Below are 15545 nucleotides of genomic sequence, written 5' to 3'. Positions count from 1 at the left end.
TCAGTTGGAAAAAAACTGTCAATCAGAGGCAGGTGGGCGGGGATAGCCTGAGCTCATGAATATGGGGACTCATTGGCATGTGCTGGAGCTGTTAGAACTTAAAAATGAGCGGAATACTGATGACAGATTCCCTTTAACCATTTCAATCCCCAACTGTCACATAGGACATGTTTTCAATTCTGAGCAATGAATGGCTGAGACTGGATTGCCCTTTTCAAATAGAGTTGATAACTTAAAAAAGTAGTTTAAAAATAATTTTTACATACCTCAGTAAGGTACACAACCTCAAACATGTAGATTTTAAAAGTACATAATTTTGGCTTTCTTAATGAAATGTTTTAAAATGAGCTGTATTTAGAATTTTTTCCTACATGGGACTTGCATCTTGTAATCACATAACTAGATGCAAGGCAAATGATTCACCTTTTTCAGATTTTTTCTTTTTTTATTCATGCTGACATTAAGAACATTTTAATGCTAAATATACATTTGGGTGATTTGACAAAAGCGTGGATACATATAAAATTACAAAATATGACACTTCAAAGGCAATGGCAAATGTAAATGGAACATAAAAGTAGCTTTCTTCAAACATTTTTAATGACTTACAGTATTTCACCTTTTATTCTATACATCTCCCAATGGTATATTTAGCCCTTACATATTTTGAAAAGTATATGACCTGGAACACAAAATATATTCATTTTTAAATAAATGTTCTAATGAATTAAAAAGATTAAAAAAAAAAAACATTGGAACATCTTCTAGACTTTAACAATGCAAACATTTACAGTAGGTCACCATTACGCACAGTTTTAGAAAAAAAAATATGCCCCAGGCATGATTTTTCTTAAATAGAGAATCTTCCAATAGCAGCTTAAAGTGAATAGATGTTTAGTTTATACACAAGTAAAAATAGCAGCAGGTTCTGAACCAGACATGAAGTCTCTTCCCTAACCATTGGCCACACACTAAGTGCTCGTGATTACTGAGGTTTTTTGGAACAATGAAAACAAGCTGCCACTTAAGAAAAAGCACTGTATATATTGTAATTTATACGAAAAAGAAAGAAGCTGCCAGTACCTTAGGCATGGTAGATGTCATGATATAATTGCAATGAAAAACCAATGGGGAGGCGGTGCCCCATTGAAAATTACATTTTTTTTTTACTTTTTGTATTTGAACATACACATATTCACTTTTTTGCAGAAAAGAGTTTATTACGTTGTCTGTCTTTGATGCTTAGTTTTTAGTTTAGCCATCCCAGTTTGACACGTAAAATAAACTACTAATTGATTCCCTGCAAACTGTACATTTATGAAATAATTTATATTATGGTTTTAGAAATGTATCTTTAACCACATTATTTTAAGGTATTAAAAATTATATCCATTCCAGCCAAGATTCTTCTTTTGATGGGCTAATTAAGGTAATATGATATAATACATCAGCATAATATCTATTACAGCAATAGAGGGGATTATTAAAGAGCATCTGTCGGCAGGATCAACCCTATTAAACCAGGTTTGGTACGGTTGCTCCTGTTGAGTTAAACAATACCTCCATTTTGCAGATCCTTTGCACTGTTCCTGAGTAATTCCATTTTATTAACAAGTGAATGAGGTCTTAAATCTACTGAGAGGCAGACACTTTCCCATCAGAGCACCAGTATTTCTCCACTTTGTATTAATAGCCCCTTCACTTTCATATGGCCCCAAAATCTCAATCTCTATGCAGTAAATCAGCTTCTGTTTCCCCATCATTGCAGATGACTACAGTGCATACGCTGATGATGTCATCCTCCACCCAAAGAGAAGGTGATCGGCATCATTCAGGTGGAGGATGATGTCATCAATGTATGCACAATAATATAATATGTAATAATGAGCAGTACATCTACTGTGTAAGCTCCAGATGAGATGCCTGGCTCTGTCAGTCAAGAGTAGTGCAGAGAGGAGGTGGCAAAGCAAAAAAGGTGGCGATCAGTGCACTAAAGACCTAATTTACATAATAAGAAAAGGGAAATTACTCAGGCTCTGCATAATTGTCATATCTTTTCTCCAGAAGTACAAAACCTATCAGGCATTATTAATAGAGTTAATCCTGCTAACATTTACTCTTTAAATAATAAAAAGTTATCATCATGGAAATAGCAACACCTTTAAAAAGACTATAGCAAATATGGAAACAATCACATAGAAAAAAAATAACTGGATACAGTTTTGAATTCAATGGGCCAAAGATTCTAAGATTTTTTTAATTTAAATCCTGTCTGTTGTGCTAATCCTTTCCCAATCATACATTCAAATCTGAAACTTCAAATCAGAACTTTTACTGTCTTCTCCACCTTCAAAACACTACAATAGTTAAAACTATTGGAGTTATATACACCTTCCTATAACTGTCTTATACATATCTTCAGTCATGTGTTCTCATTTCTCAGATAAAAACCTTTCATAATTTTTTCCTGGAATACAACTATAAAATACTTTCTGGTAATTTAGCTTGCTAGAGTAGAGGTCATTTGAAAGTTGTATATTAAAAGGATACTGGAACTAGATAAATGTTATTAATGCTACAACTTTATGATTTTAGGGGGTTTCTTTAACTTTTATGGACTTTTAGGCTATACTGTTCACTCAAATAGTGATTTTTTTTATTTGCCTTTACTAGTATTTCTTTATGTGTAATTTGCATGTTTTCAGTGACATTGGAGTTGTACAAATTAATTTTGGATTGAATGATTTTCCGATTGACTTAGCATAATTTAAAAAAATTGATCATCAATCTCAATAGATCACCAGTTTGCTGAAAGTAGATAGTTGAGTTAGTTTCTGAATCTGTGCTATTTGAACATCTTAACAGTCAGTTAAGCTAGTCAGTTAATAATATATATTCTGGGCTCTGTTCACATTGGCATTATTTGCATTCCCTTTGACGATTTGAAGTTTTCAATGGCTAGGTTTGTTCCACTATTCATGACATCAAAAAATCCCAAAACTGCAGCTAAAACCTAATGATAATTAAAAACTAAAGTTGTTTAAGCGTAAGTACATAAGTAATGTGTTTTTTTTAAGCTACTCACCATAGTTATCCAGTTTTTTGGTAAAACAGGACAACTCCTTTAAGTCAAAAGTATCTATGTTATGAACGGAAGCCATGATGCTAGTGTGAACATAGCCTTATACATAATTCACAACATCATAAAAAGGGCTTTGCATTTTGAGTGGAAAAAAAAAACTGTCACCAAATTGTATTTTTGTCTCTTGTTTGAGTAAAAAAAAAAAGTTAAACAAATAAATAAAAAATATTTGATTAACTAGTGATATCCCTATTGGCACTTATCTTTATCTAAGTATAGTATATTTAAAATAGGAAATCTGACTTTACAAGGGGAAAAAACACAATGTTGGTGGTAGTTTCCATTAAGTATTTATAGCCCTTTTAGCAATTGTTGATGAAATGAGAAAACAAATACGAAATTCAATGCATGGAAATATATTGTCTTTTTTTATAAACTGATTGTCAATGGTTCCTCTAAAAATGACAGACAACGCTTAAAATGCAAAAAAATAAGCTGCCATTTACAAAGATTCTAAGAGGTCTATATAGAAAATTAAGGAAGACTTAAAGGAAATGTAATGCTAGAAAAAAAAAAACATTTTAGCTGTCATAGGTAATCAGGAGTGCAAGCAATCAACAGGGTTCAGCTATACCAACTTACCATTATTTTGCAAACAATACTGTATATATGACACAAGATACCAATGGAAGATAGCTTAAACAGAGAATAAAGAGTTGGTCCGGCCATGTAGGTCAAATAAAAAGTAAAATAAAAACCAAAACACTGTTTTCAGATCTGCTTTAGGGTGTCACTTCATCTTTGGTATGAAATTGGCCATCCGTAGGCTGCATTTGATCACAACTCGGAAATACTACAGAAATTGTCAACAATTTCTTCTAGCTATTGCTTTTTATGCAACTTTTTTTACCCATAAACTCCTAATTTTACAACTATTGAGTTTTTTTTTCTTTTTTTGCAATATGACAAGCAAAGCTGACTAAAAATCTCTTAAAGCTTATAAAAAAGACTGCAGATAGAAAGCACTAATGCCTTTGCTACCAATCACACTTTGTAAATAAACTGAAAAATGAAATAATAAAAAAAGCATTCAACAAAAAACTGCATGACTCTCAGATGCAGTTGCTTCTTGTGTATTTTTTGTTTCCATTTTTTAGTCCATTGACCCAATGTGAAAAGCTACAGCTAACTATATTTTTGTTTTAACATTTACAATAAAATTCATAGAAGTCCAAACTTTTTTTTAAATTGCAGAACCACCTTTTTTTCCATCAAAATGTTTCTTTGAAAGAAGAAATTTTTTCCCATGTCAATCTGTACAATTATGTTAACCCTATAAACCAATGAGTAACGTCATTAACAGTTGTGGGATGCAATTAAAGTACTGAAGCTCATGCCTTATGTTCCATTAGGATGTTGATCTCTGTCTTTCTGATCTGTCCTTAAAATTAAGGCAATTAGAATTTATGGTAATCATTCTTATGGAAGAAGAAATAATAAAATAGAAAGAATTCTGAAACAAAATACAAGAAAGAGGCGGTTTTGCTTAATTATAGAGGAAGACAATTATGGTTCCATCTGAAGTGCTGCTCCTCAACATAGGTTTCACTGTTTCCTAATGTCTGTACTATCTGCTGTATAGCTTCAGTTATACATCAAGTTCCAGATGAAATGATGACCCAGCATTGTGTTTTTCTTGGTGTGTATTCATTAAGAAAGAGTAGCAAAAATAAAATTGTCAAACTACATAACTGAACATTTTTCTTTTCCATTGTTTTGTTTTTGTTTGTTTTTGCACAGCACATAAAAACACTGTTGAGCTGGTTAGAAAAAAATAAAAAGGAAAAAAAAAGCTTCTGTTTGATGCCTGTGCAAAGAGGAAGTCAACTTCTTAATGAAGTGTCTCCATTCAAGGCAAGGTTTTCAGACCAACATTCTTCAGTCCTGTTTATTATCTGCAACATATATAGAAAAAAATGCATTATTTAAAAACCTAATATGCATTATAATGTAAATGGTTGATGCAACTTTAGAAAAGAAAGTTCTGCTTTTGAACCAGAAACTTGTAGTTAAGCTATGTCTTGCACTGCAATTTTACCCATTTCACTTTAATGTGGATGGACTTCAATACCAGATCACCATACTTTGACAACAGGGGCTCCTTTGCTTGTAATAATAGCAGAACTGTTTTTCTAATCTAGTGCATAGCTTTCAATTTTATCAAGTATTATTATCAAGTAGACATAATATTAGTGTTTTAGCGAAACAATCAAAGAAGAACTTGGTCCACAGTTTAGGAAAACATTGATTTGCAATTAAGTAGGGATGAGCGAACTCGAACTGTATAGTTCGGGTTCGTACCGAATTTTGGGGTGTCCGTGACACGGACCCGAACCCGGACATTTTCGTAAAAGTCCGGGTTCGGGTTCGGTGTTCGTCGCTTTCTTCGCGCTTTTGTGACGCTTTCTTGGCGCTTTTTGAAAGGCTGCAAAGCAGCCAATCAACAAGCGTCATACTACTTGCCCCAAGAGGCCATCACAGCCATGCCTACTATTGGCATGGCTGTGATTGGCCAGAGCACCATGTGACCCAGCCTCTATTTAAGCTGGAGTCACATAGCGCCGCCCGTCACTCTGCTCTGATTAGCGTAGGGAGAGGTTGCGGCTGCGACAGTAGGGCGAGATTAGGCAGATTAACTCCTCCAAAGGACTTGATTAACTGATCGATCTGCAGCTGTGGATCATTGAGCTGCTGATCCTCAATTGCTCACTGTTTTTAGGCTGCCCAGACCGTTTGTCAGTCACATTTTTCTGGGGTGATCGGCGGCCATTTTGTGTCTTGTGGTGCGCCAGCACAAGCTGCGACCAAGTGCATTTAACCCTCAATGGTGTGGTTGTTTTTTGGCTAAAGCCTACATCAGGGTGAAGCTGTCACACCAAGTGCATTTAACCAGCAATAGTCTGTTCATTTTTTGGCCATATACAAAATCAGGGGCAAGCTGCGCCTGTCACCAAGTGCATTTAACCCTCAATGGTGTGGTTGTTTTTTGGCTAAAGCCTACATCAGGGTGAAGCTGTCACACCAAGTGCATTTAACCAGCAATAGTCTGTTCATTTTTTGGCCATATACTAAATCAGGGGCAAGCTGCGCCTGTCACCAAGTGCATTTAACCCTCAATGGTGTGGTTGTTTTTTGGCTAAAGCCTACATCAGGGTGAAGCTGTCACACCAAGTGCATTTAACCAGCAATAGTCTGTTTATTTTTTGGCCATATCCCAGTCTAATTCTGTCACTAAATCCATACCGGTCACCCAGCGCCTAAATACTAGGCCTCAAATTTATATCCCGCTAAATCTGTCCTTAGTGCTGTAGCTGGGCGAGTTATTTAGTGTCCGTTCAAGCACATTTCTTGTTCTGGGTTGAAATACAATTCCCAATTTAGCAATTTCATAATTTAGTGGTTTCTGCTATATCAGAGCTATTTGAAATCTATCCCTAAAAGGGTATATAATATTCAAGGTGCACATTGGGTCATTCAGAATAACTTCACACACACCCGCTACTGTGTATTTCCAAGTCTAATTCTGGCACTAAACCCATACCTGTCACCCAGCGCCTAAATACTAGGCCTCAAATTTATATCCAGCTAAATCTGTCCCTAGTGCTGTAGCTGGGCGAGTTATTTAGTGTCCGTTCAAGCACATTTCTTGTTCTGGGTTGAAATACAATTCCCAATTTAGCAATTTCATAATTTAGTGGTTTCTGCTATATCAGAGCTATTTGAAATCTATCCCTAAAAGGGTATATAATATTCAAGGTGCACATTGGGTCATTCAGAATAACTTCACACACACCCGCTACTGTGTATTTCCAAGTCTAATTCTGGCACTAAACCCATACCTGTCACCCAGCGCCTAAATACTAGGCCTCAAATTTATATCCCGCTAAATCTGTCCTTAGTGCTGTAGCTGGGCGAGTTATTTAGTGTCCGTTCAAGCACATTTCTTGTTCTGGGTTGAAATACAATTCCCAATTTAGCAATTTCATAATTTAGTGGTTTCTGCTATATCAGAGCTATTTGAAATCTATCCCTAAAAGGGTATATAATATTCAAGGTGCACATTGGGTCATTCAGAATAACTTCACACACACCCGCTACTGTGTATTTCCAAGTCTAATTCTGGCACTAAACCCATACCTGTCACCCAGCGCCTAAATACTAGGCCTCAAATTTATATCCCGCTAAATCTGTCCTTAGTGCTGTAGCTGGGCGAGTTATTTAGTGTCCGTTCAAGCACATTTCTTGTTCTGGGTTGAAATACAATTCCCAATTTAGCAATTTCATAATTTAGTGGTTTCTGCTATATCAGAGCTATTTGAAATCTATCCCTAAAAGGGTATATAATATTCAAGGTGCACATTGGGTCATTCAGAATAACTTCACACACACCCGCTACTGTGTATTTCCAAGTCTAATTCTGGCACTAAACCCATACCTGTCACCCAGCGCCTAAATACTAGGCCTCAAATTTATATCCCGCTAAATCTGTCCTTAGTGCTGTAGCTGGGCGAGTTATTTAGTGTCCGTTCAAGCACATTTCTTGTTCTGGGTTGAAATACAATTCCCAATTTAGCAATTTCATAATTTAGTGGTTTCTGCTATATCAGAGCTATTTGAAATCTATCCCTAAAAGGGTATATAATATTCAAGGTGCACATTGGGTCATTCAGAATAACTTCACACACACCCGCTACTGTGTATTTCCAAGTCTAATTCTGGCACTAAACCCATACCTGTCACCCAGCGCCTAAATACTAGGCCTCAAATTTATATCCCGCTAAATCTGTCCCTTAGTGCTGTAGCTGGGCGAGTTATTTAGTGTCCGTTCAAGCACATTTCTTGTTCTGGGTTGAAATACAATTCCCAATTTAGCAATTTCATAATTTAGTGGTTTCTGCTATATCAGAGCTATTTGAAATCTATCCCTAAAAGGGTATATAATATTCAAGGTGCACATTGGGTCATTCAGAATAACTTCACACACACCCGCTACTGTGTATTTCCAAGTCTAATTCTGGCACTAAACCCATACCTGTCACCCAGCGCCTAAATACTAGGCCTCAAATTTATATCCCGCTAAATCTGTCCTTAGTGCTGTAGCTGGGCGAGTTATTTAGTGTCCGTTCAAGCACATTTCTTGTTCTGGGTTGAAATACAATTCCCAATTTAGCAATTTCATAATTTAGTGGTTTCTGCTATATCAGAGCTATTTGAAATCTATCCCTAAAAGGGTATATAATATTCAAGGTGCACATTGGGTCATTCAGAATAACTTCACACACACCCGCTACTGTGTATTTCCAAGTCTAATTCTGGCACTAAACCCATACCTGTCACCCAGCGCCTAAATACTAGGCCTCAAATTTATATCCCGCTAAATCTGTCCTAGTGCTGTAGCTGGGCGAGTTATTTAGTGTCCGTTCAAGCACATTTCTTGTTCTGGGTTGAAATACAATTCCCAATTTAGCAATTTCATAATTTAGTGGTTTCTGCTATATCAGAGCTATTTGAAATCTATCCCTAAAAGGGTATATAATATTCAAGGTGCACATTGGGTCATTCAGAATAACTTCACACACACCCGCTACTGTGTATTTCCAAGTCTAATTCTGGCACTAAACCCATACCTGTCACCCAGCGCCTAAATACTAGGCCTCAAATTTATATCCCGCTAAATCTGTCCTTAGTGCTGTAGCTGGGCGAGTTATTTAGTGTCCGTTCAAGCACATTTCTTGTTCTGGGTTGAAATACAATTCCCAATTTAGCAATTTCATAATTTAGTGGTTTCTGCTATATCAGAGCTATTTGAAATCTATCCCTAAAAGGGTATATAATATTCAAGGTGCACATTGGGTCATTCAGAATAACTTCACACACACCCGCTACTGTGTATTTCCAAGTCTAATTCTGGCACTAAACCCATACCTGTCACCCAGCGCCTAAATACTAGGCCTCAAATTTATATCCCGCTAAATCTGTCCCTAGTGCTGTAGCTGGGCGAGTTATTTAGTGTCCGTTCAAGCACATTTCTTGTTCTGGGTTGAAATACAATTCCCAATTTAGCAATTTCATAATTTAGTGGTTTCTGCTATATCAGAGCTATTTGAAATCTATCCCTAAAAGGGTATATAATATTCAAGGTGCACATTGGGTCATTCAGAATAACTTCACACACACCCGCTACTGTGTATTTCCAAGTCTAATTCTGGCACTAAACCCATACCTGTCACCCAGCGCCTAAATACTAGGCCTCAAATTTATATCCCGCTAAATCTGTCCTTAGTGCTGTAGCTGGGCGAGTTATTTAGTGTCCGTTCAAGCACATTTCTTGTTCTGGGTTGAAATACAATTCCCAATTTAGCAATTTCATAATTTAGTGGTTTCTGCTATATCAGAGCTATTTGAAATCTATCCCTAAAAGGGTATATAATATTCAAGGTGCACATTGGGTCATTCAGAATAACTTCACACACACCCGCTACTGTGTATTTCCAAGTCTAATTCTGGCACTAAACCCATACCTGTCACCCAGCGCCTAAATACTAGGCCTCAAATTTATATCCCGCTAAATCTGTCCCTAGTGCTGTAGCTGGGCGAGTTATTTAGTGTCCGTTCAAGCACATTTCTTGTTCTGGGTTGAAATACAATTCCCAATTTAGCAATTTCATAATTTAGTGGTTTCTGCTATATCAGAGCTATTTGAAATCTATCCCTAAAAGGGTATATAATATTCAAGGTGCACATTGGGTCATTCAGAATAACTTCACACACACCCGCTACTGTGTATTTCCAAGTCTAATTCTGGCACTAAACCCATACCTGTCACCCAGCGCCTAAATACTAGGCCTCAAATTTATATCCCGCTAAATCTGTCCTTAGTGCTGTAGCTGGGCGAGTTATTTAGTGTCCGTTCAAGCACATTTCTTGTTCTGGGTTGAAATACAATTCCCAATTTAGCAATTTCATAATTTAGTGGTTTCTGCTATATCAGAGCTATTTGAAATCTATCCCTAAAAGGGTATATAATATTCAAGGTGCACATTGGGTCATTCAGAATAACTTCACACACACCCGCTACTGTGTATTTCCAAGTCTAATTCTGGCACTAAACCCATACCTGTCACCCAGCGCCTAAATACTAGGCCTCAAATTTATATCCCGCTAAATCTGTCCCTAGTGCTGTAGCTGGGCGAGTTATTTAGTGTCCGTTCAAGCACATTTCTTGTTCTGGGTTGAAATACAATTCCCAATTTAGCAATTTCATAATTTAGTGGTTTCTGCTATATCAGAGCTATTTGAAATCTATCCCTAAAAGGGTATATAATATTCAAGGTGCACATAGGGTCATTCAGAATAACTTCACACACCCGCTACTGTGCATTTCCAAATCTAATTCTGTCACTAAACCCATACCTGTCACCCAGCGCCTAAATACTAGGCCTCAAATTTATATCCCGCTAAATCTCTCGTTACCGCTGTCCTGTTGTGGCTGGGAAAGTTATTTAGTGTCCGTCAAAGCACATTTTTTGTTCTGGGTTGAAATACAATTCCCAATTTAGCAATTTCATAATTTAGTCGTTTCTGCTATATCAGAGCTATTTGAAATCTATCCCTAAAAGGGTAGATCATATTGAAGGTGCACATAGGGTCATTCAGAATAACTTCACACACACGCTTCTGTGCATTTCCAAGTCTAATTCTGTCACTAAATCCATACCGGTCACCCAGCGCCTAAATACTAGGCCTCAAATTTATATCCCGCTGAATTTGAATACAATACATTGGGCCAAATAATATATTTGTTGTTGTGGTGAACCATAACAATGAGAAAAACATCTAGTAAGGGACGCGGACGTGGACATGGTCGTGGTGGTGTTAGTGGACCCTCTGGTGCTGGGAGAGGACGTGGCCGTTCTGCCACATCCACACGTCCTAGTGTACCAACTACCTCAGGTCCCAGTAGCCGCCAGAATTTACAGCGATATATGGTGGGGCCCAATGCCGTTCTAAGGATGGTAAGGCCTGAGCAGGTACAGGCATTAGTCAATTGGGTGGCCGACAGTGGATCCAGCACGTTCACATTATCTCCCACCCAGTCTTCTGCAGAAAGCGCACAGATGGCGCCTGAAAACCAACCCCATCAGTCTGTCACATCACCCCCATGCATACCAGGGAAACTGTCTCAGCCTCAAGTTCTGCAGCAGTCTCTTATGCTGTTTGAAGACTCCGCTGGCAGGGTTTCCCAAGGGCATCCACCTAGCCCTTCCCCAGCGGTGAAAGACATAGAATGCACTGACGCACAACCACTTATGTTTCCTGATGATGAGGACATGGGAATACCACCTCAGCATGTCTCTGATGATGACGAAACACAGGTGCCAACTGCTGCGTCTTTCTGCAGTGTGCAGACTGAACAGGAGGTCAGGGATCAAGACTGGGTGGAAGACGATGCAGGGGACGATGAGGTCCTAGACCCCACATGGAATGAAGGTCGTGCCACTGACTTTCACAGTTCGGAGGAAGAGGCAGTGGTGAGACCGAGCCAACAGCGTAGCAAAAGAGGGAGCAGTGGGCAAAAGCAGAACACCCGCCGCCAAGAGACTCCGCCTGCTACTGACCGCCGCCATCTGGGACCGAGCACCCCAAAGGCAGCTTCAAGGAGTTCCCTGGCATGGCACTTCTTCAAACAATGTGCTGACGACAAGACCCGAGTGGTTTGCACGCTGTGCCATCAGAGCCTGAAGCGAGGCATTAACGTTCTGAACCTGAGCACAACCTGCATGACCAGGCACCTGCATGCAAAGCATGAACTGCAGTGGAGTAAACACCTTAAAACCAAGGAAGTCACTCAGGCTCCCCCTGCTACCTCTTCTGCTGCTGCCGCCTCGGCCTATTCTGCTGCTGCCGCCTCGGCCTCTTCCTCCGCCTCTGGAGGAACGTTGGCACCTGCCGCCCAGCAAACAGGGGATGTACCACCAACACCACCACCACCACCTCCGTCACCAAGTGTCTCAACCATGTCACACGCCAGCGTTCAGCTCTCCATCTCACAAACATTTGATAGAAAGCGTAAATTCCCACCTAGCCACCCTCGATCCCTGGCCCTGAATGCCAGCATTTCTAAACTACTGGCCTATGAAATGCTGTCATTTAGGCTGGTGGACACAGACAGCTTCAAACAGCTCATGTCGCTTGCTGTCCCACAGTATGTTGTTCCCAGCCGGCACTACTTCTCCAAGAGAGCCGTGCCTTCCCTGCACAACCAAGTATCCGATAAAATCAAGTGTGCACTGCGCAACGCCATCTGTGGCAAGGTCCACCTAACCACAGATACGTGGACCAGTAAGCACGGCCAGGGACGCTATATCTCCCTAACTGCACACTGGGTAAATGTAGTGGCAGCTGGGCCCCAGGCGGAGAGCTGTTTGGCGCACGTCCTTCCGCCGCCAAGGATCGCAGGGCAACATTCTTTGCCTCCTGTTGCCACCTCCTCCTTCTCGGCTTCCTCCTCCTCTTCTTCCACCTGCTCATCCAGTCAGCCACACACCTTCACCACCAACTTCAGCACAGCCCGGGGTAAACGTCAGCAGGCCATTCTGAAACTCATATGTTTGGGGGACAGGCCCCACACCGCACAGGAGTTGTGGCGGGGTATAGAACAACAGACCGACGAGTGGTTGCTGCCGGTGAGCCTCAAGCCCGGCCTGGTGGTGTGTGATAATGGGCGAAATCTCGTTGCAGCTCTGGGACTAGCCAATTTGACGCACATCCCTTGCTTGGCGCATGTGCTGAATTTGGTGGTGCAGAAGTTCATTCACAACTACCCCGACATGTCAGAGCTGCTGCATAAAGTGCGGGCCGTCTGTTCGCGCTTCCGGCGTTCACATCCTGCTGCTGCTCGCCTGTCTGCGCTACAGCGTAACTTCGGCCTTCCCGCTCACCGCCTCATATGCGACGTGCCCACCAGGTGGAACTCCACCTTGCACATGCTGGACAGACTGTGCGAGCAGCAGCAGGCCATAGTGGAGTTTCAGCTGCAGCACGCACGGGTCAGTCGCACTACAGAACAGCACCACTTCACCACCAATGACTGGGCCTCCATGCGAGACCTGTGTGCCCTGTTGCGCTGTTTCGAGTACTCCACCAACATGGCCAGTGGCGATGACACCGTTATCAGCGTTACAATACCACTTCTATGTCTCCTTGAGAAAACACTTAGGGCGATGATGGAAGAGGAGGTGGCCCAGGAGGAGGAGGAGGAGGAAGAGGGGTCATTTTTAGCACTTTCAGGCCAGTCTCTTCGAAGTGACTCAGAGGGAGGTTTTTGGCAACAGCAGAGGCCAGGTACAAATGTGGCCAGCCAGGGCCCACTACTGGAGGACGAGGAGGACGAGGATGAGGAGGAGGTGGAGGAGGATGAGGATGAAGCATGGTCACAGCGGGGTGGCACCCAACGCAGCTCGGGTCCATCACTGGTGCGTGGCTGGGGGGAAAGGCAGGACGATGACGATACGCCTCCCACAGAGGACAGCTTGTCCTTACCCCTGGGCAGCCTGGCACACATGAGCGACTACATGCTGCAGTGCCTGCGCAACGACAGCAGAGTTGCCCACATTTTAACCTGTGCGGACTACTGGGTTGCCACCCTGCTGGATCCACGCTACAAAGACAATGTGCCCACCTTACTTCCTGCACTGGAGCGTGATAGGAAGATGCGCGAGTACAAGCGCACGTTGGTAGACGCGCTACTGAGAGCATTCCCAAATGTCACAGGGGAACAAGTGGAAGCCCAAGGCCAAGGCAGAGGAGGAGCAAGAGGTCGCCAAGGCAGCTGTGTCACGGCCAGCTCCTCTGAGGGCAGGGTTAGCATGGCAGAGATGTGGAAAACTTTTGTCAACACGCCACAGCTAACTGCACCACCACCTGATACGCAACGTGTTAGCAGGAGGCAACATTTCACTAACATGGTGGAACAGTACGTGTGCACACCCCTCCACGTACTGACTGATGGTTCGGCCCCATTCAACTTCTGGGTCTCTAAATTGTCCACGTGGCCAGAGCTAGCCTTTTATGCCTTGGAGGTGCTGGCCTGCCCGGCAGCCAGCGTTTTGTCTGAACGTGTATTCAGCACGGCAGGGGGCGTCATTACAGACAAACGCAGCCGCCTGTCTACAGCCAATGTGGACAAGCTGACGTTCATAAAAATGAACCAGGCATGGATCCCACAGGACCTGTCCGTCCCTTGTCCAGATTAGACATTAACTACCTCCCCATAACCATATATTATTGGACTCCAGGGCACTTCCTCATTCAATCCTATTTTTATTTTCATTTTACCATTATATTGCGAGGCTACCCAAAGTTGAATGAACCTCTCCTCTGCCTGTGTGCTAGGCCTAAATATATGCCAATGGACTGTTGCAGTGGTGGGTGACGTGAAGCCTCATTCTCTACTATGACATGCAGACTAATTCTCTGCTGACATGAAGACAGATTCTCTGTTACGGGACCTCCCTCCTCTGCCTGGGTGCTGGGCCTAAATATATGCCAATGGACTGTTGCAGTGGTGGGTGACGTGAAGCCTGATTCTCTGCTATGACATGCAGACTAATTCTCTGCTGACATGAAGACAGATTCTCTGTTACGGGACCTCTCTCCTCTGCCTGTGTGTGTGCTGGGCCTAAATATATGCCAATGGACTGTTGCAGTGGTGGCTGACGTGAAGCCTCATTCTCTGCTATGACATGCAGACTAATTCTCTGCTGACATGAAGCCAGATTGTCTGTTACGGGACCTCTCTCCTCTGCCTGTGTGTGTGCTGGGCCTAAATATATGCCAATGGACTGTTGCAGTGGTGGCTGACGTGAAGCCTCATTCTCTGCTATGACATGCAGACTAATTCTCTGCTGACATGAAGACAGATTCTCTGTTACGGGACCTCTCTCCTCTGCCTATGTGTGTGCTGGGCCTAAATATATGCCAATGGACTGTTGCAGTGGTGGCTGACGTGAAGCCTCATTCTCTGCTATGACATGCAGACTAATTCTCTGCTGACATGAAGCCAGATTGTCTGTTACGGGACCTCTCTCCTCTGCCTGTGTGTGTGCTGGGCCTAAATATATGCCAATGGACTGTTGCAGTGGTGGCTGACGTGAAGCCTCATTCTCTGCTATGACATGCAGACTAATTCTCTGCTGACATGAAGACAGATTCTCTGTTACGGGACCTCCCTCCTCTGCCTGGGTGCTGGGCCTAAATATATGCCAATGGACTGTTGCAGTGGTGGCTGACGTGAAGCCTCATTCTCTGCTATGACATGCAGACTGATTCTCTGCTGACATGAAGCCAGATTGTCTGTTACGGGACCTCCCTCCTCTGCCTGGGTGCTGGGCCTAAATATATG

The 15545-nt window shown here is 41.7% G+C and overlaps 1 protein-coding gene across 2 annotated transcripts in view; it reads right to left on the bottom strand.

Annotated features, from left to right (window-relative positions):
• Nucleotides 1-438: 438 nt before the first annotated feature.
• RBMS3 (RNA binding motif single stranded interacting protein 3) overlaps nt 439-15545 on the bottom strand; it is an 886528-nt gene continuing 871421 nt past the window's right edge. For both annotated transcript variants that reach the window (XM_044294643.1, XM_044294644.1), the window contains exon 14: nt 439-5037. Coding sequence is in view for 1 of the 2 variants with exons in the window: in XM_044294644.1 (XP_044150579.1) it covers nt 5034-5037 (4 nt within the window). In the remaining variant the exon portion in view is untranslated. The remainder of the gene's footprint in view (nt 5038-15545) is intronic.

Source organism: Bufo gargarizans, chromosome 5 (assembly GCF_014858855.1).
Source record: "Bufo gargarizans isolate SCDJY-AF-19 chromosome 5, ASM1485885v1, whole genome shotgun sequence".
NCBI classification, from domain to species: domain Eukaryota; kingdom Metazoa; phylum Chordata; class Amphibia; order Anura; family Bufonidae; genus Bufo; species Bufo gargarizans.
This window is presented reverse-complemented; position numbering and strand designations above follow the sequence as displayed.